The sequence below is a fragment of the Pavona decussata genome, unplaced genomic scaffold, assembly GCF_977016875.1.
Source record: "Pavona decussata unplaced genomic scaffold, jaPavDecu1.1 SCAFFOLD_926, whole genome shotgun sequence".
Lineage (NCBI taxonomy): Eukaryota > Metazoa > Cnidaria > Anthozoa > Scleractinia > Agariciidae > Pavona > Pavona decussata.
This window is the reverse complement of record NW_028145945.1, coordinates 2,501-29,469: the sequence shown is the minus strand read 5'-3', so window position 1 is coordinate 29,469 and position 26,969 is coordinate 2,501. Positions and strand designations below refer to the sequence as shown.

Sequence of the window (26,969 nt, the reverse complement as noted above, 5' to 3'; positions counted from 1 at the left end):
AGGAACAATCAGAAGACAATTTAATGGTCGTTATCTTTCGGCCATGGTATAATGGCTCATATACCATAGTCGCTAAGCCAATAAATCCCTCGAATTGCATTATACAATGATCCAGCTTCTAATAAAACAAAATGTACTTCTTACCACTTGTAATACACCTAACACCGGCATATTTATCTTGGCGACAGTAATATGTTTCCCATCTCCTGTTGGCACATTCCATTAAGGAACTCTCATCTCCTCCACACTGTACGTTAGTAAACCATGTTTTTATGTTTCCTCTTCCAAAAGCCGCGTACTCCTTCGCTGCCAAAGCTCCTGTAAACCCAAGCTGACGACAAACTACGTTGGCATCTTTTAAGTCCCAGCTGTCATAACACACTGCTCCCCAGACTCCATTGTAGAACACTTCCACCCGGCCTTGAGCTGTCAAATCGCCCTGGTGACGCACATCCACCAATCGAACTGTTGGATAAAAGAGCTAGAATAAGCTCTAAGGCACAGGAAAAGGCCATCATTATATATCCTCTAATTAATCATGTAAATCCGAAAATACTTCAGTTGTTTAGGTGAAAAAATTAAATATTACTGCAAAACAATACTGTGTCAGTTGGGGCTGGACTATTTAAAGGAGAGTACATGTATTTTGTTATCAAGAAAATATGAACCTATTTAAGAACCTATATAACCTAAATGCGATATTTAATTCGTACTTTTGAAGCAAAATTAGTTTAAAGAAAGTTCGTGTATTTTACACATCATGGTGCGTTTTGTCTGCTGTATGAATAAAATTCTAAAAACATATCACACAAGGCTGTCAACCGAAACGCTGTAGTTGCTTCTTAGTTGTAAATTTATGTACAGTTCAGTAAAATTAAATACCATAATTGTTCCTAACTACTTCTTATGATGACATCGATTGAAAACGTTTGTCCCACCTTTGCTTTTACGTAATCTTAAACATGGTTGAACAAAAATGCATCATTAAAGCAAAGGATCATGAATTGTGAAGCCAGCATCCATGCATCTTCCCCCAAAATACTCTACTCTGTCTTACCTGAAGAGCAGACTACACCGGCATCGTCACTATGAGAACAGTTCCCTTTTCCTAATCCATTATGAGCACACTGTTGTAATGAACTTTCATCTCCTGTACATCGTACACTATTCATCCATATCTTTCCTTTTCCTCTCCCGAAAGCTGTGGACTTGACGGCCATTATAGCTGTTCCATATCCAAGCTGACGACAAACTACGCCTGCGTCCTGTAAATCCCATTCGTTGTCACACACTCTTCCCCAGGCTCCATTGAAAAACACTTCGACTCGGCCCTGGTTCTGTTTATTTCCACTACCAACCAAACGAACTACGAAGTAACGAATGATAATTGTCATTTAAACCCGTCATTTTCAGTTTAATATTCCACGCTATTAGCTTCTTATGGACTAAATTTGAAAAAGACCTTCTTGGAAGAAAGCTCTCCCAGCAAGAGATATGCTTTCAATGTGTAAGATGATTATACCCGCAGTGCATCTTCCAATCAACTTTTCATAACTCTTTTCAGAACAAATCTAAGGAGATTTTGTCCAACCGTAATAGGGAAATTTTTTTGGAATAACATTCCTCAGACAGTTAAGGACAAACATACTAAAAGAATGTTTAGAAAAGCACTCTATAAATATAACCTTGCTCAATATTGATGATACATTCCTTGCTCATTATCAATGATACTTTATTTCAATTATTCTCGTTCTCGTTGTTTTTCGTTTTCCTTCTGCTATATCTTTCTTATTCACTTCCTTTTAAAGGAGCACAGTATTAGTTTTACTACTCTCCTCTCCCCTATTTGAATGTATTTTTGAGCTGCGTGTTAGTCTATGTTTTTAATACCTCCAACTATTGTATTTTGCGCTTATGTTACAGTAAGAATGGAGAGTATAAATAAAAAAATGTCGAACGTGAAGATGATAAAATGATGAATTGCAGCTGGCTCATTGAGTATGAGCCCCTTGCTCTGTTTCATGACAAGGATGTTAAAACTTTTGCTCTGGATGGGTAAAGTAGGCTGCAACAACTGCTAGGGCAGTTAGATCATTGCATTTGTATGGTTTATGAAAGCAGCTGGTCTCTTACATTTTAATGTAATTATTCAATAATACATGGTTGTATACTTAATATCGGTTAATGATAATATGGGTGTACATATTAATCAATTATAAATTTATTCTGTGTTTGTGCCATCATCATCATCATCATCATCATCATCATCATCATCATGGAACAGCTAATGTATTTCTATATATTTCTTACCGCCTGTGGCACATGCTACACCGGCATCTTCACTGTGACCACAGTTGTGTATTCCCCATCCATTGTGGTCACATTCTGTTATGGAACTTTCATCTCCTGTACACCGTACGTTATCCATCCATATTTTTCCTTGTCCGCTTCTAAAAGCCGCGTCGGGCTTTGCTGTCAGAGCTTCTTGGAACCCAAGCTCACGGCAAACAACGTTGGCGTCATTTATGTCCCATTGGTCATCACAAACTGTTCCCCAGACTCCCATATGGTATACTTCCACTCGGCCTCTAGATGGGAAATCACCATGATATCTTCCAACCACCAATCGAACTATCGCATAAGAGAGATTCATTAACTTCTAAATAAATAAAATAAACAAATAATCAAATTTTATATCAGTAACAAGGGGAGTGTTTGCGCAATCTCCCGACCCAGGGGCTCATAATAAAGGGCTTTACAGTAATCCTGGTCGAATTGGAATTTAGAAATGTTCGTTTTTGAGGTTCAGTTTGGGGAAAACCAGAGCACCCAGGATTAAAACCTCTCGGAGCAAGGACGAGAACAAAAAAAAAAAAGGAGGTGATTGCTCTCACCACTGCGCCATTCTTGATCCCCTGTTTAAGATTACATCTCGTATAATCTTGGACAGAGTCTTAGACAACGTTTCTTCTTGGTTTTCTAGCAACTCTCTCCTTACTCCGCATCCCACGTTTGATCATTATTTTCTTTTAGTAACCGGCGGATCTTTCCAGTGCCATGTCTTTATATGTTGACTTTAAAGTGCATATGACAATTTTTTTTATTTGCACGTGCAATTCTTCATGTTTTTCTCGTAAGCAAATCGAAAAAAGCAATTCTTTATCAAATTTTCTTGTCGGCATTTGAGGCGTATACTGAAACATTGAATTTTACTTCCAGTGGGATACACCGCGCAAAAGAAGAGACTAGGGACAGTATAACTGTGACGTCGATACATTTTCGTTTTAAGCATTCAACAGTCCCAGTTGTAACTTTGTCACCTCGTACACGAAAAATCAACTGAAGCCGCCGTTACACGTTGAAACTTTTAGCTGAAAGTTGTGTGGAACGGCGCTACAAAACAAGTTTCAGCAGGAATTGCACCGTGTAACATGGTCGGTTTCGTGAAACGTTTTCGAACTGCCGTTGCGAGACAAGTTTCACGAAAAGTAGAACCGCTTTCAACTTCTGCAACGGTCGCAGCGGAAAAAAAACAAGAGTTTCAACGTTTAACACCACTTCGTGAAACTGGTCTCCTTCGCCGTTGCACACAAGTTTCAGCTAAAAGTTTCAACGTGTAACGGCGGCTTGAGGAACAGACAAACTAACGCCAGACTATCCTGTCTTGCACGGAATTGTATCACAACTTCAAGTGGAAGTGGAGCACGAAGGTTTGTATCAAAACAAGGTCACCCCCGGGAAGGCCAGTTCACTAATAGAACTAATAAGAAAACACTAGCACAAGCTAAAAACACAAATGTTACAAGAAAAAAGTAAATTTTCTTCATTTTAAAAACTGGGATTTTCCATTTCTAAAGAAGCTGCCTCTCAAAAATTGATTACCATTGTGACATCAAAGTCAATGAATAGTAACCAAACACAGTAAACAATTCATTTTATTTGTTGCTTTACCCAATTTGTTAAATGGCGGATTGTAGCCTGCCTGTACAAAATACTTAATATAACATATAGAGCTCAGTGTTCTCAATTCGGTAGAACAGTCAAAATCTCGAAAAGTCAGCCACGCATAGAGGATTCCACGGTTTTATTCAAACCACGAAGTGACTACATTAATCCAAAATGGCCGCCTGAGTCTCGTCTTAGGTCATGAGGGCATGCGCCCGCGGTACAATTGGGAACTTAAGCACCGGACGTTTTTGGGGCGACGGCGACGTCTACAAACGAGCCAGCCTGGGTAAGAGGGCGCCGTCGTTCCCGCCAAAATCCAACCTTAAGCAAAGAGGTGTTTTTGCGACGGCAACCCTTTCGAAAACTGCCTTAAAAGCTTGCGAAACCTTTGTGAAAAATGTCTTTTCGTGGACCAAGAGAGATGCTGTTACTAGCATATGATGGTAAAATAATTTCTGATGAAGAATTCTTGGTCTTGTGGAAGAGTTGCCGTTCCAAGACCCCAGATTTTCCGCACAGTTCGCATGCAAGATTTGATTTTGAAGACATCAACGAAACCGAATGTTTTGCAGAGTTCAGAGTCGATTATCAAGCCTGTTCAATCTTCTCTGGGTTGACTCTCAGAATTTGTCACGGTCTGGACTGCCTTTCTTGAACTGAAACAATCCGCTAGCAATCATTTCACGCAACAGGAGAATGTTGTGGTCATATGATTCCATTACAGGTTTTTTTTTTAATAGCCATCTTCACGCTAGAGGCTTAAAAGTTCAAAAAATGACTGCAAATACTTGATAATCGCCCGTACAAGCGCCAAAACGATAGAATAATATTTTAAGCATCGATAAGTACAAAAAAAGAGGGCAAAATGATATAAAGGAACGAAAATCATAAAGGCGAAACTCACGTTTTACACGCGACGTCAAAATAAGCAAAACAAAGTTGGCGCCGAGTCGCGACTGGCTGACCATGTCGGCGGGAAACGTGAATCGGAAGTAAATTTGGGTTCCGGTTGCCGTCGCTCCGTAGAAAGCGTCTGGTGCTTAAGTTCCCTAATCAAAGTCAATGAATAGTAGCCGAACACAGTAAACAATTCATTTTATTTGTTGCTTTACCCAATTTGTTAAATGGCGGATTGTAGCCTGCCTATACAAAATACTTAATAAAACATATAGAGCTCAGTGTTCTCAATTCGGTAGAACAGTCAAATTCTCGAAACGTCAGCCACGCAGAGAGGATTCCACGGTTTTATTCAAACCACGAAGTGACTACACTAATCCAAAATGGCGGCCCGAGTCTCGTCTTAGGTCAAGAGGGGATGCGCCCGCGGTACAGTAAAATAAAATCACCGCAATAACTCTCAAAACGGTTGAACTTTAACAAGCAAAATACTCGTCCCTTCACACTCAGACCTCACGGGAAGTCGTAATTAATTATGCCCATCAATGCATTACTTTTTCGAAAAAAAAAAGCATCAGAATTGAATATTTTTTTATTGTTGCGGACTTCTGCCCATCTAAAGGGGTAGTACCTACAATCATTACAGATCTTTGTATGTTGTCCTTCAGCAACATTTTAAAAAATAATATTAAAGTTCAAATGAGGCCTTAAGCTACTGTTCAAATCAAACGTTAACATCCAACCTTTCGCCGATCAACGGCATCATCAGGTTTGCAACAATGCAAAGTTACGTTGAACACCGTTCACAAATTGTGTTGAACTTAACCACAACAGTGCCAAGTTTTTCCTCTGAATAAATTCAGCCCAAAAAAGCTACAACAGTAACAGAATGATTTAACAAAACCATTACAGTCACCAATTAATTAACGATCGAATTCCGTAACTCAAACTTAAGCATAATCATGTACACCTTACACACCTTTCATTTCATTTATTAGGATTAAAACGTTTACCTGTAGAGCAGACTACACCGACATCATTACTGTGAGAACAGTTCCCTTTTGCCAATCCATTATAGGCACACTGAGTTATTGAACTTTCATGTCCAGTGCATCGAACGTTAGTCATCCATATCTTTCCTTGTCCTCTCCCGAAAGCTGCTGTTTTGGGTAAGGTCACAGCTTTTCCATATCCAAGCTGATGGCAAACTATGTTGGCGTCCTTCAAATCCCATTCGCTATCACACACTCTTCCCCAAGTTCCATTGATAAACACTTCTACTCGACCCTGGAATTTTGTGTTACCGCCACCAGCCAAGCGAACTGCGAAATAGCAAATGGTTTTAAGTCCTTTAAAAAGACAGCGTTTCGCTGGTGCGTATTGTATTCAACTTGAAAAAGCACTTTACGAGAGAAAGTTCTTCCAAGAATATTAACTTTTAGTACGTTCACGATGACGGGGCCGTAAACTCTGCATGGCTCAATAATAAATATCCCTTTTCGGCCACGACCTATTCCATGACAGTCTCAGACTGTAGGAAAAATAGAACCTTTCTTTTCCAGGTTTCTTTGGATTATGAAATTCATACAGTATTTTTCAGTAAGGATTTCAATATTGATGTCTATATGCCAAGTAGACAAAAAGTTTGTTAATAATCAGAAATGATATGCATTATTAGGTACAGATAACATGCATCAGCCTGCCACTATAAGGTACTTCTTATCACCTGTGGTACACATTACGCCGGCATCTTCATTGTGATTGCAGTTGTTTATTCCCCATCCACTGTTTCGACATTCCATTACGGAATTCTCATCTCCTGTACACCGCACATCATCCAGCCATATTGGTCCTTGTCCTCTTCCAAACGCCGCGGATCTTTTCGCTGCCACAGCTCCTGCAAACCCAAGCTGACGGCAAACAACGTTGGCGTGTCTCAAGCCCCAGTAGTCATCACATACTGTTCCCCAGATTCCATTGTAGAACACTTCCACCCGGCCTTTAGATGCCAAATCATTATGATTACTCCCGATCCCAACCACCAGTCGAACTGTGGCATAAAAGAGCTTTATTAACTTCACGTTTCCTTAAACAGGGCTTTTCTTGGTTTTCTGACTGCAATTTACCCTAAAATGTGTTCCTTTTTGAAAAAGGAACTGTGGCTTGTCGATAAGGTTAGTACGGGCGTTAATTATTTGGGAAAGCAGTTTTCGTTTACTAGCAATATGTTTCAATTCGCATCGTTAAAGCAAAATTCCTTTGAAAATAAAATTAAAGTTAAATTTTACAAACTACATCAATAATTTTGCATTACGTCACTCAGGGCTGTCAATGTAACCGTTACAGTCACTTTTTAACAGCTGAATTATGAAAACGTCTTTTAAGTCAACCCATAATCTTTCTTATCGCCCAGTCTAATACTACTGAGTTGATAAAATTCCGGGGGGAAAGAGGGGGAGGGTACTCCCCTATTTAAGTTATATAGGTATGTGCCGCCCCAAAGGGAATGGTTTTTGAACCGTTGTGATCTGAAAACGGGTATAGATTTTGACCATTATGGTCTTAATTTGGGTATGGTTTTCAAGGGAACCACGAGAGCGTATAAACGTATTTGTCTTTTCAACCCCAAATGAATAGTAGAGAGTGAGAAGTATCCCAAAAATATTATTCGAGCTTAATTTCCGGGTAATTTTACCCGTTCTTGACTTCGGCACTGATACGAAGCTTAATTACGCCACATGCCAGGTCTGAAAATGGGTATGGAATTTAGAGGCCAGGTCTGAAAACGGGTGTGGTAATGGCATGTTTTGGTCTGGAATTATAGAGGACCATTCTGTAAACCACTTTTGTGATGTTCGCATCCTCATAAAAGATTACCCTCAAATAGGGTGACGATTTGGAGACCCGGGCGGCACACCCCTACCGACGATTCCAGAGTACTTCCCCCCCCCCACCCCCCGGGATAAAATTAAAGGGTCCGTTTTACCTTGAGTGCAGACTACACCAGCATCTTTGCTATGAGAACAGTTAGCATTGCCCCATCCATTATGGGCGCAATCTGTTAATGAACTCTCGTTTCCTGTACATCGTACGTTATTCATCCATATCTTTCCTTGTCCTCTCCCGAAAGCTGCTGCGTTGAGTGCAGTTAAAGCCCTTCCATATCCAAGCTGACGGCAAACTACGCTTGCGTCGTTCATATCCCATTCGTCATCACAGACTGTTCCCCATCTTCCATTGACAAACACTTCGACTCGGCCTTGGTATGTTTTGTTTCCACCACCAACCAAACGAACTGCAAAATGACGAAAGTCTATTAAAAACAAATCATTCTGCTGGTGCATCCAATTATCAGATGTGCTTACCATGAATATAACCTTCCTAGAAGAATGGTATCCAAATAAAACCCCTTATCGACGATTTATTGTGAATCGTTCGCAGGGGCATGACACATTGCACAGCTGCGATCTTTTCAGTTTATTCCATTTTTCAGTTCATTTAAAAAGTTGTATATTTTTCATAATTTTAAGGTAATACATAAAAAGTAAATATTTCTTAGTGGTCACATATGGTTTGCATAATTTATTTAAGTTTTTCCTTCTTTAAAACATTAAAAGAGCCATTATAAATTACTACATATCACCTGTTTTACAAATTACACCTGCATCTTCATGGTGACCACAGCTATTTATTCCCCATCCGTTTTGGTCACATTCTTTTAAGGAACTCTCGAATCCTGTACACCGTACTTGATTCATCCATATTTTTCCTTCCCCTCTGCCGAAAGTCGCGGACCCTTTTGCTGCCATTGCTCCCGGAAACCCAAGCTCACGGCAAACTACGTTGGCGTCTTTTAAATCCCAGTAGTCATCACATACTGTTCCCCAGGTTCTATTGAAGAACACCTCCACTCGGCCTTTAGATGCCCAAACATTATGGCTATTCTCATCCACCAATCGAACTGTCGTAAAAAAGATCTTCATTAACATCATATTTCAAGCATTTTCATTTTCTTCGTTTTGTTTTAACATCGTATGCCCTTCATATTGATGTTGTTGATGTTTCTAAATTCAGAAATCCTTATTTCGATTGGATTTTATAGACAAAATCAATTGAAAATATGAAGCGTGATAACACGAGGTGGATACCAACCATGGTCAACGTAATTTCATTTCCCCTCCCTGCTGTGTTTAAATCACCACCACTTCAATAGATCTCTGTTTTTACACTTGCGTAGTTTATTAGTGGTAATATAGCTGATGAATTGTTCCTGTTTAAATAAAGAGCATCCAATTCCTTCCTGTCTTACCTCCTCTATTACATATGACTCTATTACATACTCCCCTATTTAAGTTATATAGGTATGTGCCGCCCCAAAGGGAATGGTTTTTGAACCGTTGTGATCTGAAAACGGGTATAGATTTTGACCATTATGGTCTTAATTCGGGTATGGTTTTCAAGGGAACCACGAGAGCGTGTAAACGTATTTGTCTTTTCAACTCCAAATGAATAGTAGAGAATGAGAAGTATCCCAAAAATATTATTCGAGCTTAATTTCCGGGTTAATTTTACCCGTTCTTGACTTCGGCACTGATACGAAGCTTAATTACGCCACATGCCAGGTCTGAAAATGGGTATGGAATTTAGAGGCCAGGTCTGAAAACGGGTGTGGTAATGGCATGTTTTGGTCTGGAATTATAGAGGACCATTCTGTAATCCACTTTTGTGATGTTCGCATCCTCATAAAAGATTACCCTCAAATAGGGTGACGATTTGGAGACCCGGGCGGCACACCCCTACCGACGATTCCAGAGTACTTCCCCCCCCCCCACCCCCCGGGATAAAATTAAAGGGTCCGTTTTACCTTGAGTGCAGACTACACCAGCATCTTTGCTATGAGAACAGTTAGCATTGCCCCATCCATTATGGGCGCAATCTGTTAATGAACTCTCGTTTCCTGTACATCGTACGTTATTCATCCATATCTTTCCTTGTCCTCTCCCGAAAGCTGCTGCGTTGAGTGCAGTTAAAGCCCTTCCATATCCAAGCTGACGGCAAACTACGCTTGCGTCGTTCATATCCCATTCGTCATCACAGACTGTTCCCCATCTTCCATTGACAAACACTTCGACTCGGCCTTGGTATGTTTTGTTTCCACCACCAACCAAACGAACTGCAAAATGACGAAAGTCTATTAAAAACAAATCATTCTGCTGGTGCATCCAATTATCAGATGTGCTTACCATGAATATAACCTTCCTAGAAGAATGGTATCCAAATAAAACCCCTTATCGACGATTTATTGTGAATCGTTCGCAGGGGCATGACACATTGCACAGCTGCGATCTTTTCAGTTTATTCCATTTTTCAGTTCATTTAAAAAGTTGTATATTTTTCATAATTTTAAGGTAATACATAAAAAGTAAATATTTCTTAGTGGTCACATATGGTTTGCATAATTTATTTAAGTTTTTCCTTCTTTAAAACATTAAAAGAGCCATTATAAATTACTACATATCACCTGTTTTACAAATTACACCTGCATCTTCATGGTGACCACAGCTATTTATTCCCCATCCGTTTTGGTCACATTCTTTTAAGGAACTCTCGAATCCTGTACACCGTACTTGATTCATCCATATTTTTCCTTCCCCTCTGCCGAAAGTCGCGGACCCTTTTGCTGCCATTGCTCCCGGAAACCCAAGCTCACGGCAAACTACGTTGGCGTCTTTTAAATCCCAGTAGTCATCACATACTGTTCCCCAGGTTCTATTGAAGAACACCTCCACTCGGCCTTTAGATGCCCAAACATTATGGCTATTCTCATCCACCAATCGAACTGTCGTAAAAAAGATCTTCATTAACATCATATTTCAAGCATTTTCATTTTCTTCGTTTTGTTTTAACATCGTATGCCCTTCATATTGATGTTGTTGATGTTTCTAAATTCAGAAATCCTTATTTCGATTGGATTTTATAGACAAAATCAATTGAAAATATGAAGCGTGATAACACGAGGTGGATACCAACCATGGTCAACGTAATTTCATTTCCCCTCCCTGCTGTGTTTAAATCACCACCACTTCAATAGATCTCTGTTTTTACACTTGCATAGTTTATTAGTGGTAATATAGCTGATGAATTGTTCCTGTTTAAATAAAGAGCATCCAATTCCTTCCTGTCTTACCATCTCTATTACATATGACTCCGGCAGCATGACCGTTACCACAGTTGCTTATTTTCCATCCTCCGTGGCTACAGTCGGTTAAGGAACTCTCATTTCCTGTACACCGTACGCTATGCATCCATATTTTTCCTGCTCCTCCCCCGGAAGCCGCTGACGTGGTTGCTGCCACCCCTCCTGGGAAACCAAGCTGACGACAAACTACGTTCGCATCTGTTAAGTCCCAGTCGTCATCACACACTGTTCCCCATGTTCCATGCTAGAGCACTTCAACTCGACCTTTTGATGCCAAACCACCTTGATCATCCTTATCCACTAGTCGAACTGTCGCATAAAGGAGCTTCATTAACACCCCGTTTCCCTAAGGGTTTTTATTTTATTTAGTTTTGTTGTTGTTGTTGTTCAAATTCCAATTTTACTAATAAGATCAGAATTTTCTTCAAGAATCATGTACATACACATATATTTCTCAAACTCATTAAAAACAAAGACAATCACTACTGTGACCGTGTTTTGGATGTGTGTTCCTAATTACCATAAAATTTTGCCAACTTTAACCTTGAATTTCTCCAAGAATTATTGATCGTTTGAGAAGCGTTCAGTTTCGGCGCTTTCCTAAATTTTGGGGAAATCCAGAAACCCAAGATGGCGGATCCAAGATGGTCGACATTTGGCAATCATGACGTGATAACGACGGCATATAACGTCATCATTTTGCGTTGCGGATCTTATAGAAAACATCTTTTAACGTACTATATCTGTCCTCTTAGTCTCATTGTCATAGCTTTTATACTTGCAAAGTTATGGGGGGACCCTCCCCCCCCCCCCCAACCCTTCCCTTGGGCCCAGAGGGCAAAAGAACAAAAAATAAAAATAAACAAAAAAACGCCCGGTTTAGACAGGGTTAACATAATGTAGAATTTTATCGTAGAAAATGATGGTGGGCTAGCTGTCAAAGTAATGTGATAACGCAAACTTCTTTCTCATTGACAAAAACAATATAATACTACAAAGGAAATGTTGCTTACTGTTAAACTTTTGTTTTCTATCAATGCGTTTTGATTCGCCCAATTTCAGCAAAATTGCTTTCAAAAGTTAACTGTAACTTCCTTAAAAATAACTACCATAATCGGTTATTGGTATCTCCCTCTCCAACAGTACATTGAATTAAACTGTTCATTTTACCTGAAGAACACACAACACCAGCATCGTTACTATGCGTGCAGTTATCTCTTACGAATATGGTGTGGCTGCAATATCTTAATGAACTTTCATCTCCTGTACATTGTACGTTTTTTATGCTAATTTTCCCTTGTCCTCTCCCGGAAGCAGCGGCCTTGACTGCAGTGAGAGCTCTTTGAAATCCAAGCTGACGGCAAACTACGTTTGCGTCCTTCAAATCCCATCCATCATCACACACTGTTCCCCAGGCTCCATTAATAAACACCTCGACTTGGCCCTGGTATGTTCTATTTCCGCCACCAACCAAACGAACTGCAAAATAACGAATGATTTCGGTTTTTTAGGAACTCACTGTCCTGGACGTGCTCATTATACTCTACTTGAAAAAGAACTTCTCGGGAGAAATATCTTCCATCATTAGACACTTTTGCGACGTCTAACGTACAGGGATCATGGATTTTCTATTGCTTATTGAGTAATATTCCATGTCATTCGGAGATTATCTTGTTCTTCGACCGGCACAGTGCACTGGAAGCATTGTAATTGGCTTTAAGGTGGCGCAAAACGGTCTCCATTACTTCTCTTCATGTTTAAACCTAATTACTTCTCTTCATTTCTAAACCTTATTATCAGTAAATACTACAACTAAATAGGTTGTCAAAGCAAGAATATTTAACAATTATTCCATGAGCGCGCGTTGGATATGAGATGGTAAATAGCCAACGAGGCGCGAAGCGCCGAGTTGGCTATAACTAATCTCATATCCAACAAGCGCGAATGGGATAATTGTTTTATTAAATTCTCCGCGTTTGGATATTGCTGTTGTAGTTTACCGAATTTTTTTATTTTAAGAAAAAATTTCTTTCAAATTTAAACGACCGGATGTTGAGGCAACCTCCGACCAAAGCGCGCGAAACCTAATGATCACATGACGCGCGCAGCGCTTTGCAAACGGAGTTGAATGAAAAATCGAAAGCGAAGAAAATCGGACACAGTACAGTCGGACATCTAAAATTCAAGAAACGTTTAAATGTACGAATTATAACCTTTCTGAGACTAGCATTCAAGTGCTTTTGAAGTTCCAGCTCATCGAGAAGCGTAATAGTTGTGCACATTTGAGCAAATGTTCTGCTGCGTGGTACCGAGCGAAGGAAGAGATCAGGGCAAGGACGGCTTTTATCATGCTGAACTGAATTCCTCGCGGACGATTTAAAACACTTCAGGCACGTCCAAGTGTACGAGGTACAACCTCACTGAGACAAGCATTCAGTGCCAGTTTTTAAACTTCAAGCTTATCTGAGAAGCGTAAGAGCTGTGCACGTTAGTGCAAATGTTTTGCTGAGTGGTGCCGAGCGACGGAAACGAACATTATGGCCGCCGCTCATACGGATTTCATAGATGAACCATCTGAAGTCCTCGTAAATTCGTAAAAATATAAAAGCAGGCATGAAGCTCTTCGTGAGAAATTTCTTCGATTGGCTTTAACCTCTTACCGCCAGGATTTGCAAGCCATCCTGAAATTTTTGAAGGTAACCGGTTGTTATTGTTGTTGTTATGTGATCTAAAAAATCGTAAAATCTTGCAATTTTGAAGATTTTAAAGGAAACTTCAGAGATACGTACCATTAAATAGTGTCATACCGAACTTTGTGGCTTTTATTGTTGTTATATTGAGATGGCATTGTTTGGTATTTCTTTCTTTTCCTTTTTTTTCCTACATTTTTCCGAAAAAACTTTTGCTTCCCGCCGAAAAAAAAAAAGTTAGCTTAGTGACACCTGGGGCTTTCGTTTTCCATATAAGGTCAAACTGCGGTATATGAGCTGATAACCGAGATTTAGTGAACCAATCAGAACGCTAGAAATGCAATATCCGAGGCTGAGAATTTAAGAGTTATTGTCTGAGAAAACCAGGCAGGTGGTCAAAGATCGGGGTCGGCCAATTCATTCCATACTAACATCATAGATAGGTTAGGTGGACTTATGGATAAATATACTAAAGTTTGCTCTTCAAGTGTTTTGGTATAGGAGATATGAGATCCACTCTCCATCACCCCCTTAGGTCCTAGTTTTTCTGGTAAATTTGACCCAAATTTGACGGCCAGCAAAAACCGTACAATTTAGCGAACGAAGTTCGTGTTTTGTACCCGATATAAATGGACATAGAACTTCTTGTAAAAAGCCAGAGATATGCGAAATGAGCACAAGTCACTCTACAACATTTAGTTTTGGAATACCTCTATTTCGTATCTGCAAATGGGCAAGAAATTAGCCATTTTCGACTTCACGCAGAACACACAACTAAAAATTCAGCAAAGATCGGATGCCAAAACCAAACACTCTTACCTTCCCTCTATTAAAATCAGCAATAATCTTTTTGGGCCATTCAAACAGCAAGATGCTACATCACCTCCATTTCTCCTACTACTCGATGTCATGTAGAGCACGAGACGACGCAATCAATGTGCTGTTTAAGCCGCTCCTGGATTTTGCATTGAGTTTGTTTTAAGTTAAAAATATACAGTTGATCAAATTAGTTCCACAAAAAATTCAAATCCCCTCTCTCGCGAATTTAACGGAAAGGAAATTAAGAAAACACGAAAATAAACCAAACGACGCCATGTTGAATTTGTTTACTCGGGATAGACTGGGAACTAGTTGATTGGTTGTAAAGGAGCCAGGGGCTAAGTTAAGGCTTGCCATGGATGATTGTTCCACGCTGTTTTTCATAAGTAAGCTTTTTGATTTGAGGAAGGTTGGTTTAGGCTCATGCCGTAAACGGCAAGGAATAACAAACTATTGGGAAATGAAGATACCAACAAGAGTTACAACCATTTCCTTGCTTATTAAATGGCCTACATGTTATGCTTGCTGGGCAGGGAAAATCGGTTTGAAATTTAATTTGCATTTTGTGGGCTTTGATTAGGTGAAGTTTCTGGGTCAAGCTGTCTTGTACTGTCAAAGACGGGATTACAACGAATCAAATAAGGGCCAAAAACACAAGAGTAATCTGAATGAACAATACCGTAGCCCAGTTGGAAGTCTTGTTTGAGATTCACTTGCAGAAACTCTATTTTGTTCCAAAACAAAGGGAAAAAAATACGAAAAAAAATAGCGTCATATTATTTTATATCGTAAGAGACTATATATGTACGAAAGTATTTTATGACAATTTTGTTCTTAACATATTTACATTTATTACCTGACATATGGTCTTCGCTCCAGTCTTTTGCGACAGTATTTACATTGCAGTCAGAATCGTAATGTACAGCGCAAAATGAGCTGCTCGTTTTCAACTGTTGACAGTGTGTGCGGTCCAACACCATACGCGCCAAATGAGCTTTATATTATTCCTCTAAGATCATGCAGAAAGGATTTAACAGATTATCTAACTAATCTGGGTGTCAGTGGAAGTCGAGGCTTAGGGACACGGATTAACGAGGCTGATGTTATTCTCAATCGCGCCGGATTGCATTCTCTCTCAGAGGAAGACAGGGAAAGGATTACCGTATGTCCAAAGCACAGATACGAATTAACAACGCATTACCAGAAGTTAATATCCAGTTGTTCTCACCCATCTCACAGAGGTGAAGCGAAAAAATTAAAAAATCCACGTCGGGTAAACAAACAGGTGTCGGAAGAAATATATCAGGAGTTTCAAGTTTCAGTTCCAATAGGATCGGGTAAGTACAATAAGCCAATATTTAAATTATTCTCGCAATTCACCTATCTATTTTTGGTAATTAATTTACTCTTTACATGTTACCTAAAGATATTTTCACCTTACGTGTAGTTTCTTATCAGTTCGGAAATCTCTGCTAATTTAACAGATGCGTTGTTTTGTTACAATGTAACAAACATCTCTTTCAATTGAAATCAACATTTCAAATGTTTTTTTTTAGCCCTGTGTAACACTTGTCGAAAAGGCCATTCAAGCAGATTTAGAGTGGAGGATGCTACCTCAAAATCTGAGGACGAGCTTAAGGTGAATGTTTTGAATTAAAAGTAAGATTACTGTTCCCTTGGACGATATGTAACTTCTTTATTTATTCGACCCGGAAACAATTTTGTGATGATGTCAATAGAGTTTTTTAAAAACTCTTAAAAGAGTTGGCCGTTGCAGATTCTACGTAACGTGATGTTATTTGTTTATTCTCTGATTAGCGTTCTTGACGGTTCGGCAGCTCCTCCTTCCCGTCTCCTATCATATTTTTCAAGGTATCAAAGCGGAGACCGCAATTAATCGGATTTCGCCACAATGTTCGTCGGTCTCTAAGGGCGGGACGAGGCGGGGTAGGGTGGAAAGTGCTCCCAAACCCTCTGTATTTGCTTACCAAACAAAGGTTTGGGTAGGGTGGCTACCGGTACAGCAGCCTGCCAAAACATCGTTTATTTACACATTGTAAGATGTCAAGCCACGTGACTAAAATTTAATACATCGTATTATTTCCTAATAAAAAAAAGTCGTGGAATTTGGTTACTATCAATGGTCACCCCTTTCACGAGTAGAAAAGGAATAATAAGTTCCTGTTAATGGTTTTTAGCTCCCCCTGTCTTACTTTTGTCAAAAAGTAAATAATAATAATAATAATAATAATAATAATAATGATGATGATGATGATGATGATGATGATGATGATGATGATGATGATGATGATGATGATGATGATGATGATGATAAGTGGCTATAGCTGCAAATGTTGTCCCGAAAATGGTTGCATTTTCTCCACTTATACAGTCGGCTCCCGATAACTCGAACCCTCGCTAATTCGAACCAATTTTCTTTTCCTTTCAGGTCATTTGCTAAATAATTTTACCCTCGATAACTCGAACCTTTTTCAATTTCCCTTGAAGGTTCGAGTCATCGGAAGTCGACTGTATTTCAATCGGAGAGGATTGAAATGTTCCACATCTTTCGTGTCCAACTCTGGTTAGCTCTTCACCACGGTGAAAAACAGGGTCGGAATTCTTCACGTTCACATTAACAGTCCATTTATTAGCACGAGCACATTTGTCACCTTTTAATTAAGGGTTTGAATCAAAATTGAAAATTAATACAGTCGATTCCCGATAACTTAAACCCTCGCTAACTCGAACCTCGCGCTAACACGAACCAATTCTCCCATCCTTTCAGGTCATTTTCTATATAATTTTACCTTCGATAACTCGAACTCCCAATAACTCGCACCTTTTTCAATTTCCCTTGAAGGTTCGAGATATCGGGAGTCGACTGTATGTAGGATTTTATCCAGAAAAATTTCAGGTACTTTTATTGAACTGGAAACAAAGAAAAACAAACAACTGGTACACACAATATGTTCTATTGAATATTGTCATTAATTAAGTCACTCCTATCTATATAGGATGAAGTGGAAAACACTGGAAAGGAAGGCAGTGATTTATGTCCAGTAAACGAACCTAGTGGATTCAACTCTACTGAGTTAGACTTTGAAGGCAACATTAACTTATCACATTCTGCTTCTTCTGAGTTTGAATGCACACTAAACAGCACTGTTACTGACCTTAAAGAAGAAGATGAAGAGATTAGCTTTTGGGTAGATAAAGAACAGCATCAGCAAGAGAAACGTGCAGTCTTGAATGAAGCATTGGCACATATATCAGATGGAAGAGTTAGTCCGATAGCTTCGACTCTAAATTCGAATTGGGAAAGTATATCAAGCACACAAAAGGCCTACTACCTGCGGAAAGTGGGTCAAGTTCTCACCGAGGTGTTAACAACCATTGCACCAGATCAAGAAGAGAAAGTATTGGCAGCATTGAGGCGTTCCTTAGATGCGACTCTTGTCAAAAAAGGAACCGAAAGCAGAGCATGTTCTGTCAAAGAAGAAGTGACTACAGACCAACTGTCGATTTTGCTGAAGGTGTATCATGAAGCGGAAAGTCGACATACTCGATTGCAAGTTCTATCAATGTTTGCGAAACATTTTTCAAAGAAGGAGATCAGAGAAATGATTCCAGGTCTTAGCAAATGGCAGATCGATCAAGCCCGTCGCCATGCTGCAGAAGAAGGACCAGGACAACCAGTGGTGTCGGTGCCCATTAAACGGACACGCCTTGATCCGGTGAAAACAAATCACTTCGTCAACTTTATTGCTAGTGCAAATTTTATACAGGACGTTGCCTATGGGACTAAAGAATTAAAGCTAGATTCTGGGGAGAAGATCACCATTCCGAATGTGATAAGAACGATGATACCTTCACGAATAATCAAGCAATACATTTCTTATTGCCAAGAAACAGAGTTTAAACCCGCCAGTGAAAGAACATTGTATAGAATCATCGATGTGTGCGCCGCATCCAAGCAGAAATCGCTTCAGGGTTTAGATTATTTCTTAACGGAGGGGACACAGGCGTTCGAGTCGCTCGAACGTGTGATTATCGTGCTTGAAGAAGGTGGTGCAACTTCGATTTGGGGAAAGGAAGCCAAGAAAATCTTAAAAGAGGCCAAGCGTTACCTCAAAACTGACTTCAAAAGCCATGTTGGACCCGAGGAAAGATGTGTTGACCACTGCACTGGTTTCAGTCTCAGCGACCCTCACAACGACACGTTCGCTCAACATTGTGATCACACCCATGATGTGTCTTGCCCCTCATGCAGCCAGCTAGATGAGGTTTTATCTAATGTTATGGGCATGATCAATGCCCCGGAGCTTACTCTAACAGATGAACAGCAAAGTCAGGTTACATTTGATGTGACCCATGCAGTGGAGGCAATCGCTAATTGGAAAGCGCACATGCTTCGAACTGTCAACCAAGAGCAAGCCAAGGAAGAAACTCTCGGTGCACTTAACGATCAAAGCGTTCTCGTAATTATGGACTGGGCAATGAAATATCTGCCCCAGCGCTACCGAGAGCAAATGAGCGATTTTTACGGAAAGCGAGGAAAAAGTTGGCATGTTGCTTGCGTTGTTTTCAAAACTGGGGAGAACGAATTCAATGTTGAAACCATTGTGCACATATTTGATAGCTGTATACAGGATTGGTTTTCCGTTGCATCCATCGTGGAGCACGTTCTTGTTACCATCAAGCAAGACCACCCCAACGTGGAGATGGCCTATCTGAAATCTGACAATGCTGGATGCTACCATAATGCCTCACTGATTCTGTCCCTGAAGTCCATTGGAGAGAGGGCAGGCATAAGTGTGAGAAGGTATGACTTTTCAGATCCACAATCGGGAAAGGACGTTTGTGATAGGAAGATCGCTCCAATGAAAGGTCACATTCAGAGATGGGTAAACGAAAAGCACGATGTTATCACAGCCGTTGACATGAAGGAGGCATTGGAATCTTATGGTGGTGTCCGTGGATGCAGAATAGCAGTTGCAGAAGTAGATGTAGCAATGGCAGCTAAGCCAGTAGAATGGAAAGGGATTAGCGCTCTGTTCAACTTTGAGTTTCTTGCCTCCGGAATAAGGGCTTGGAAAGCTTACGGTGTTGGTGAGGGTCAGTTGTTTCCATATGATGAAGAAAGTAGATCTCTGCAGGGTCCAACTGGTCTTCATATCATTATGCCTCTTACGTCTCTCACCCCACTGTCAACGCCAGGGCTGCTAATGGTAAAAGCGAAACATACTAATTCGCAAGACCTTTTTATGTGTGAAGAAGAAGGTTGTGTGGCCACATTTCGAACCCAGGGGGATCTCCAAGGTCACATGGATACTGGGCGACATGTGAGAGTGACGGAGCGCGAGACTGTTTACGATTTAGCACGAAAAGAATGGGCAGAAAAGGTCACGGGAATACAGTCAACGCACGTTGGAGAAACAGGGCACGCACGAGCAAGTAGTCATTCGATGTCAACACGAAAGGCACCGCTACAGGGATGGGCTCTAAAACGGCAACGAAAGGGTCAGAGAGCAACCGAAAACGCGAAGAGGTTTCTGTTGGAAAAGTTTAATAGAGGGGTGACAACGGGTAAGTTATACTTCAAAGATCAAGTAGTGATTATCACATTTAATGAAAAGATACGTCCTACTTCCTGAATTTAGCACGTTGAAGAACCCCAACCTTTGCGATACAGATCAGAATGGTCGTTCTTGATTAAAACCTCTCCGAATTGAGATCTTGTAAACGCGCAGACTTGATCAATAATCCCATCTCTTGTCTTCTTTTTACAAGTCTATTCCCAAGTACGTAGAGGTCAGTTTCTCCTTCCTTTTCACCTGCAGTGGATGTGAGTTTATAAATCACGTCATCTAATGTTTCACCGGTTTATTTTTTTGATCTAAGAAAATCAGTACAATAGCCCAATTTCGACAGATTAAAATTCAGCCGAAATTAATAGACCTCCAGCATTGAGCTCTGGGGAATAAACCCCACAAGCTCTGTTGTTATTCCCCGGAGCGTCGAGTTGAGGTCTATTGTCTCAGGAATTTTAATATATCGAAACTAGTGTATTGATCTCAACTATTCAGAACAACCTGAGGAGCCATGGAACTATGAAATGACTTTAGAAAATAATTAAATTAAAGATTTGAGAAACTAAAAACTTTCGTCAGTAGGCTGCCAAATGTGATTCAGTTACTTGAGCATGTAACCAATAGGTATGTTTAATTTGCTACTGAAGGAAACAAAGAAGATCCAGCAAAGGTGGCAAAAGAAATGAGAGTTGCTAGGGACGAGAGTGGTAAGCTTTGTTTTGCTCCAGAAGAATGGCGAACAGCCAAGCAAATAGCTAGCTATTTCTCACGACTTGCAGCAACGCAACGTCAGCAAAAAGCACCCGGAGAACCACTTGTTGAACAAGCAGAAGCCATCAGTGAAGAAGACCTCCAAGCATGGGAAACAGAAAGACAGCGGCAAGAACTGCAGACTGCGGTATACCAAGAGGTCGACTTACGGCATCCAATTGAATACAATGGCCATGACATCTGTGGCCTTGCAAAGCGGGGCATGCTAAAATCAAAATTTAAGGTTGCGCAACTAAAAGAAATTTGCTTTCTCTTTGAAATAGGAATTGAGGGGCCTGCGAATCGAAAAGACTCTTACGTGAAGCCACTCGAAGATCTGGTACAAACCTGCAGTTGTTTTAAGGAATGACTTGGGGATTCTGTTAACAAACCGGATTACAGGGAAAAAATGCTTGGCATGAGCAAAGGAAACAAAACAAAGCAAAAATCGGGGATAATACAGCCAAAACTAATTTTTTTGTGAATTTGTTGTGTAGGTTTTCAATAACAGCTTTTATAACCAAAAAGCGCATACTCCTAAGGGCGTTCTGGTGTACATGACAAGCCGGAAAGATAAGTCCAACGTTTTATATAAAGCAAATGACGTATTCAGTGAGGGCTTCTAGTAGGTAAATAATTCGCTTCACGGCATGTGTTCATTGACAGACCAACGGAACTAGCAAAGTTCAAAATAAGTAAACAAAAGACCGGAAACAAAAACAAACATGTCTTGGAAAAGGCAGTTATCTGTAGGTAAAAGGAAATTCCAACCCAAAGAAGATCTGCAAGGAAAATTTTCTTTTCTTAATATCAAGCGCACATTTTTCGTTAGTTATCTTTGCTTTGCGGTAAAGGTAGCGATCATATTTCAGCTTTCCTCAGTGATTCAGAGGGGAGCGTGTCCAGTAGAGAGATTAACCTTGGAAAGTCAATTTATTGAGTAGTAACTGTGATCAGTTTGCTTATACATTGTCCAGAGATTTGTTTTACTAGTGTTATGTAGTGCAAGCGTCAAATAACGGTACTTCTTTCGAAGTTACTAAACGGAAAGTTTCTTATATAAGCATTGTTATTTTTGGTATTAAATTCAACAACCTCAAATGTTCATGCTTTAGCGAGTTGTGAAGAACGCATGAGTTGAATATCTCGAGAGAAGTATAAGAGTTTATTTATGGGAGAGCATCTCTAATTTCTTGACGGTGGAAATGTACATCAAAAGCCGCGCACTCAAAAAAAAAACAAATGAAGCTATTTTTTCACGCTTTTGCGCGGTTCTTTTGGCTCTATTTTGAGCGTGATTCGTTCATGTTATTATTTGTTCAGATCTTGAGCTGTTTATCGCAACAAACAGACGTTTCTAATTAGCAACAATGCGACGGCGATAGGTCCTTCCCTGTCCCCTCCCTACCCAAAGTAAACATAAGTAGGTCCCAGTCCCCTGAGAGCAATCCAACACAAAATGGCGTCGATTTGTTTAGTTCGTATTTCTTTTCAAATTTTCGTTTTGTTAAATTGGCCAGAGAGGGGTTCTGATTTTTTTGGGACCACTTTAGTCAACTGCATATATTAAACCGTGGAGAAATCCAATGTGCAATCCAAGAGCTGCTTAATCGGCACATTTCTTGCGTCGTGTCGTGCTGTACATGACATCGAGTGGTAGGAGTAATGGAGGTGATGTAGCATCTTGCTGTTTGAATGGCCCAAAAAGATTATTGCTGATTGTGATAGAGAGAAGGTAAGAGTGTTTGGTTTTGGCATCCGATTCTTGCTGAACTTTTAGTTGTGTGTTCTGCGTGAAGTCGAAAATGGCTAATTTCTTGCTCATTCGCAGATACGAAATATAGGTATTCCAAAACTAAAAGGTGTAAACTGACTTGTGCTTATTTCGCATATCCCTGGCTTTTTACAAGAAGTTCTATGTCCATTTATATCAGATACAACACACGAACTCCGTTCGCTAAATTTTAGAGTTTTTGCTGGCCGTCAAATTTGGGTCAAATTTACCAGAAAAACTAGGGCCTGAGGGGGTGATGGAGAGTGGATCTCATATCTCCTATACCAAAACACTTGAAGAGCAAACTTTTGTATATTTATCCATAGGTCCACCTAACCTATCTATGATGTTAGTATGGAATGATTTGGCCGACCCCCATCTTTCAGCTTTTTCAGATTTTGCCCGGTTTTCTCAGACATTCACTCTTAATAATACCAGTTAACACAGCTCGGCCTTATTTAGCTTTAGATGAATATAACTTCACACCTAGTATTTGACTCTAATTTTCTACCATAGAATTGCAATCAGCATGTCAGAGAACAACTTGACATATTCATTCCAGTTCGATGGTCGATAATAAGGGTCCCCGAGTTCGTTTTGAATTGTAACCACTTAAAGCTAACGTAAGGTTGTATTGTTATTTTCGTGACCTATAAAGTCAGGAGAAGATCTTGTTCATCTATAACGGTAGTAGTATTGATCCGTCAAAATTTAACTGGAGTTGCAGTTCACATCATTTTGTACTTTGGAATGTTTCTCAAGTATTTTTGTTATAATTGTTAGGTTTTGCCAAACTGCCAATGTAATATAATTGCTATCACCTGGAGTGCAGATTACACCGACATCTTCATCGTGACCACAGTTATGTGATCCCCATCCCTGGTGGTCACATTCTGTTAAGGAACTCTCATCTCCTGTACACCGTATGGTATCCATCCATATTTTTCCTTCTCCTCTTCCAAACGCCGCGGTTCTGTTTGCTGCCATAGCTCCCGTAAACCCAAGCTGACGGCAAACTACGTTGGCGTCTGTTAAGTCCCAGTAATCGTCACATACTGTTCCCCAGGATCCATTGTAATACACTTCTACTCGGCCTTTAGATGTCAATTCGCTATGATCACCTCCATATACCAATCGAACTGTCGCATAAAATAGGATCATTAACTTGTTATAACCTTAAACAAGGTTTCGTTTTGGTTTTCTGGCAATGTTGAATGCCCTCCTCCCCCCCCCCCCCCCCCCCACCAACTGTGTGAATTTCGCACGAAATTGACCTGCTCCAGTTGCAGCTTTGCTGACTACATTCTTATTAAGTATAAAATTGTATTATCCCATGAAATCATTTTTCAAATCAAAAGTGTAAAAAAAAACTAACTATACGGTTTAATTACTATGAAGCATTTGCTCAAAACGAGTAATGCAGAGGTCATCTGCGTATGTCCTATTTTGGCTGATATTTCGTTCTTAAAAAGAAATTTCTTAGCAAAGGTGGCTCACAGCGATTTCCAGCATTTCCCAACACTTATAATCTGATGGATCATTAATACTTCTCTTTTCCAATTGATAGTACAATAAATGGTATTAAAAAATGCCTTATTATTGGTTAGCAAATTATGGTTAGTTTTTTTTATCTAATAGGTTACCATAGCAACAATATAACTGCTTATAAAATTTGTGTCTGAACATGAGTTATCACCAAGGCTAAAATTAGGGGTGTTTTTATGGTAGCTTATTACATCACGAAAACTTTTATAACTTGTTTACGAACGATTAGACATTTCTTATACCAGTATTGTTGCATCAACTAATAAAGAGTGGTGATGATAATCCATCAAATTAGAACTGCAACCACTGGAAAGTGTTGGGAACAGTTGTAAGCCACCTTAAAACTTAGATCAACTCTTGGTTCGCTTACACAAGCCTTAAACCAATTAACGCCTTGGTAAATAGAATTTTTTTTAAGGACAAATAAGGTCCAAAACATCAATTCTTTGGATGTATTTAAAGGATTGAGGAAGTCAATTCAGCCTTCATATGCCAAAAAAATGAGAGCACCAACTAAAAAGAATTATTTCGACAGGGTTTTTAGACAGGTGTATTAAAAGCACGAGAGCACACTTTCAACCCTAACTACAACATCAATGCAATTTCCTAAAGAAAATTGTTTCCCATACCGTCAAATGTCTGTTCACAGGTAAACTGTTACGGAATATTTGACATGGAATTCTGCCTTTTAAGGCCGGGCCAAACGAGAGCCCGTAGTAGCCGATAGTGGCTGATAGTTGAAATATCGGCAACTATCGAGCGGGGTGCCGAACGAGACAAAACTATCGGCCACTATCGACAAAAATTTGAGCCTGTTCAAACTCGATGAGAGCGGTCGATAGTGGCCGATAGTTAGGTGCCAATCGAGAGCGAGAGTTTCAGCTATCGGCCACTATCGTTTACTATCGGCTCTCGTTTGGCCCGGTCTTTACCCTTACATTAACACTCCGTGTCCTATTTTCAAAATGGGAGAGTTAGCGTATACGAAAAACCCCAAACCTCACGTCAAAATCGTTTTTAACTTTTTAGATAACAATACTGTGTTTTTAGCATATAAAGAGAAAAAAATAACCTTAATCTTGATTGCTGCTGTTAGAAATAGAAATTACTGACTGTCGTTAATGGTAGTGTTTTATTAATATGCTACCTTTTATACCGTTGCAAAAAAAAAAAAAAATACTTTGAAGAGAATTCATGAATCTTAGTATACAAACCACGACCGCAAAGCTTCATTTCCGCGGGCATTCAGAATATCTGAGAAATATCAAATTACTCAGATCTTTTAATAGCACCGTTACAGCTACTTCTTGACGACTCAAATGAACAAAATTATACATAGTTAAACTCAATAATCAGTCCCACCTACTGGTCAAATGCTTGGGTATCAGTGATTTAAAAGGATTTGCTTTACCTTGAGAGCACACTACGCCGGCGTCTTTACTTTCAGAACAATTTTCTTTTCCAGATCCACTGTAGACGCAATCTAGTAGTGAAGCTTCATCTCCAGCACAACGTACGTTATTCATGAATGTCTTTCCTTGTCCTCTCCCGAAAGCTGTGGACTTGGCAGCTCTTTGGAATCCAAGTTGCCGGCAAACTACGTTTGCGTCCTTTAAATCCCATTCGTCATCGCATACTGTTCCCCATTTTCCATTAATAAACACTTCGACTCGTCCCTGGCGTGGGTCCTCACCGCCACCAACCAACCGAACTAAAATGAGGAATGACTTAAGTCCTTTAAAACTAAACTTGAAAAAAAGACCTCGGGGAGAAATATCTTACACAAGAAGGAACATTTGGAACGTGAACGATAATTAACACTATCATAAATTTGGCACGGTGCAGTTGATATGAACTCCTTGTTCTATTCCATGGTAGTTTGAGCCATTTGTAGAGGCACTAAATGTTTTCTTATCACCCGGCGCAGCACACTGCATTCATTGTAATTTTTATTTCAAATTTGAATCTGAATTCCGTACATTACTTTGTAGCAACGTTCTCATTTTGTGTTATTTTTATTAGGTTATACAGAGTACATTAAATATTTGTTAAAGGTGAAGGTTACTCCTGAAATGATGTATGTTTTTTTCCATCAACAAATTTAAACAGTGAGTTAAGTCCCTCACCGTTGTTTAAGCTTCAGAAGGGCATCCTCTACAAAATCCAAATTGAGCGCCGCCATTTTGAAGGGCACTAAGTAGCCTGGATGCTTTTGTATTTCTTTTACCATGCGTGGTAAATTTTCTTTTCGTTATGTACTTAAAATCCCGTCTTGTTCATTCTAGACTGGAAAAGAAGTTCCGAAAGAACGGGGGGGGGGGGGGGGGGGGGATTAATAATTTACAATGTGCCTCTGAAACACGAGTTTAGCAAAGAATTGGCTCAACCAGGTAAGCCGCTTCGAGAAAAATGTGTTTGTGTGCAGCGTACATTTTACCGATGACTCCTTGCTTTGAAATATCAATTTTCAAAATTAAGCGTTATTACTCTTGTTGATTATCATTTGGAGAGGGTACAAGAGGCCTAGTTTAGCACTGAAATCCCACTACTGCAGTTAAGACAAACCATTGAAAACTCTTTATTTGGAGTGAAATCTCTGCGTAGTACACCGCCGAGAAGTAAATACGATCAGAGACAGATCAAAAACAAATATAAGACATAAATTAAAAGTATGTTTAATTTTTGAACCGACATACAAACTCAAACTTTTAAACTCAATAAAAAATAGGAAGTTCAAATCGCACCCTCTATCT

At 39.8% G+C, this 26,969-nt stretch overlaps 3 protein-coding genes across 3 annotated transcripts in view; 1 reads left to right on the top strand and 2 right to left on the bottom strand.

Annotated features, from left to right (window-relative positions):
• Positions 1-11,288, bottom strand: part of LOC146448446 (scavenger receptor cysteine-rich domain-containing protein DMBT1-like) — a 64,010-nt gene extending 52,722 nt beyond the window's left edge. The window contains exons 1-10 of the mRNA XM_085102578.1: positions 11,033-11,288; positions 10,367-10,684; positions 9,710-10,018; positions 8,489-8,806; positions 7,832-8,140; positions 6,572-6,895; positions 5,859-6,167; positions 2,311-2,631; positions 1,058-1,366; positions 145-465 (exon numbers count right to left, since the gene is read on the bottom strand). Coding sequence (XP_084958704.1) covers positions 145-465; positions 1,058-1,366; positions 2,311-2,631; positions 5,859-6,167; positions 6,572-6,895; positions 7,832-8,140; positions 8,489-8,806; positions 9,710-10,018; positions 10,367-10,684; positions 11,033-11,150 — 2,956 coding nt within the window. The 5' untranslated portion in view covers positions 11,151-11,288. The remainder of the gene's footprint in view (positions 1-144; positions 466-1,057; positions 1,367-2,310; positions 2,632-5,858; positions 6,168-6,571; positions 6,896-7,831; positions 8,141-8,488; positions 8,807-9,709; positions 10,019-10,366; positions 10,685-11,032) is intronic.
• The window catches only part of LOC146448444 (scavenger receptor cysteine-rich domain-containing group B protein-like), a gene marked incomplete at its 5' end in the record, with an annotated part of 16,551 nt that continues 820 nt past the window's right edge, over positions 11,239-26,969 (bottom strand). Inside the window, 4 exons of the mRNA XM_085102573.1 lie at positions 11,239-11,353; positions 12,215-12,523; positions 23,493-23,810; positions 25,628-25,927. Coding sequence (XP_084958699.1) covers positions 11,289-11,353; positions 12,215-12,523; positions 23,493-23,810; positions 25,628-25,927 — 992 coding nt within the window. The remainder of the gene's footprint in view (positions 11,354-12,214; positions 12,524-23,492; positions 23,811-25,627; positions 25,928-26,969) is intronic.
• Positions 18,138-21,267, top strand: LOC146448445 (uncharacterized). The gene is made up of 2 exons (XM_085102576.1): positions 18,138-20,142; positions 20,795-21,267. Exons 1-2 carry the CDS (start codon positions 18,138-18,140, stop codon positions 21,265-21,267), a joined length of 2,478 nt encoding a protein of 825 aa, XP_084958702.1.

Excerpts from the sequence above, each read along its gene's own strand:
- LOC146448445 (XM_085102576.1), top strand. The coding sequence starts at position 18,138 with ATGTTTGCGAAACATTTTTCAAAGAAGGAGATCAGAGAAATGATTCCA. Across the intron at positions 20,143-20,794 it reads TAATAGAGGGGTGACAACGG|GAAACAAAGAAGATCCAGCA; the intron begins GTAAGTTATACT and ends TTGCTACTGAAG.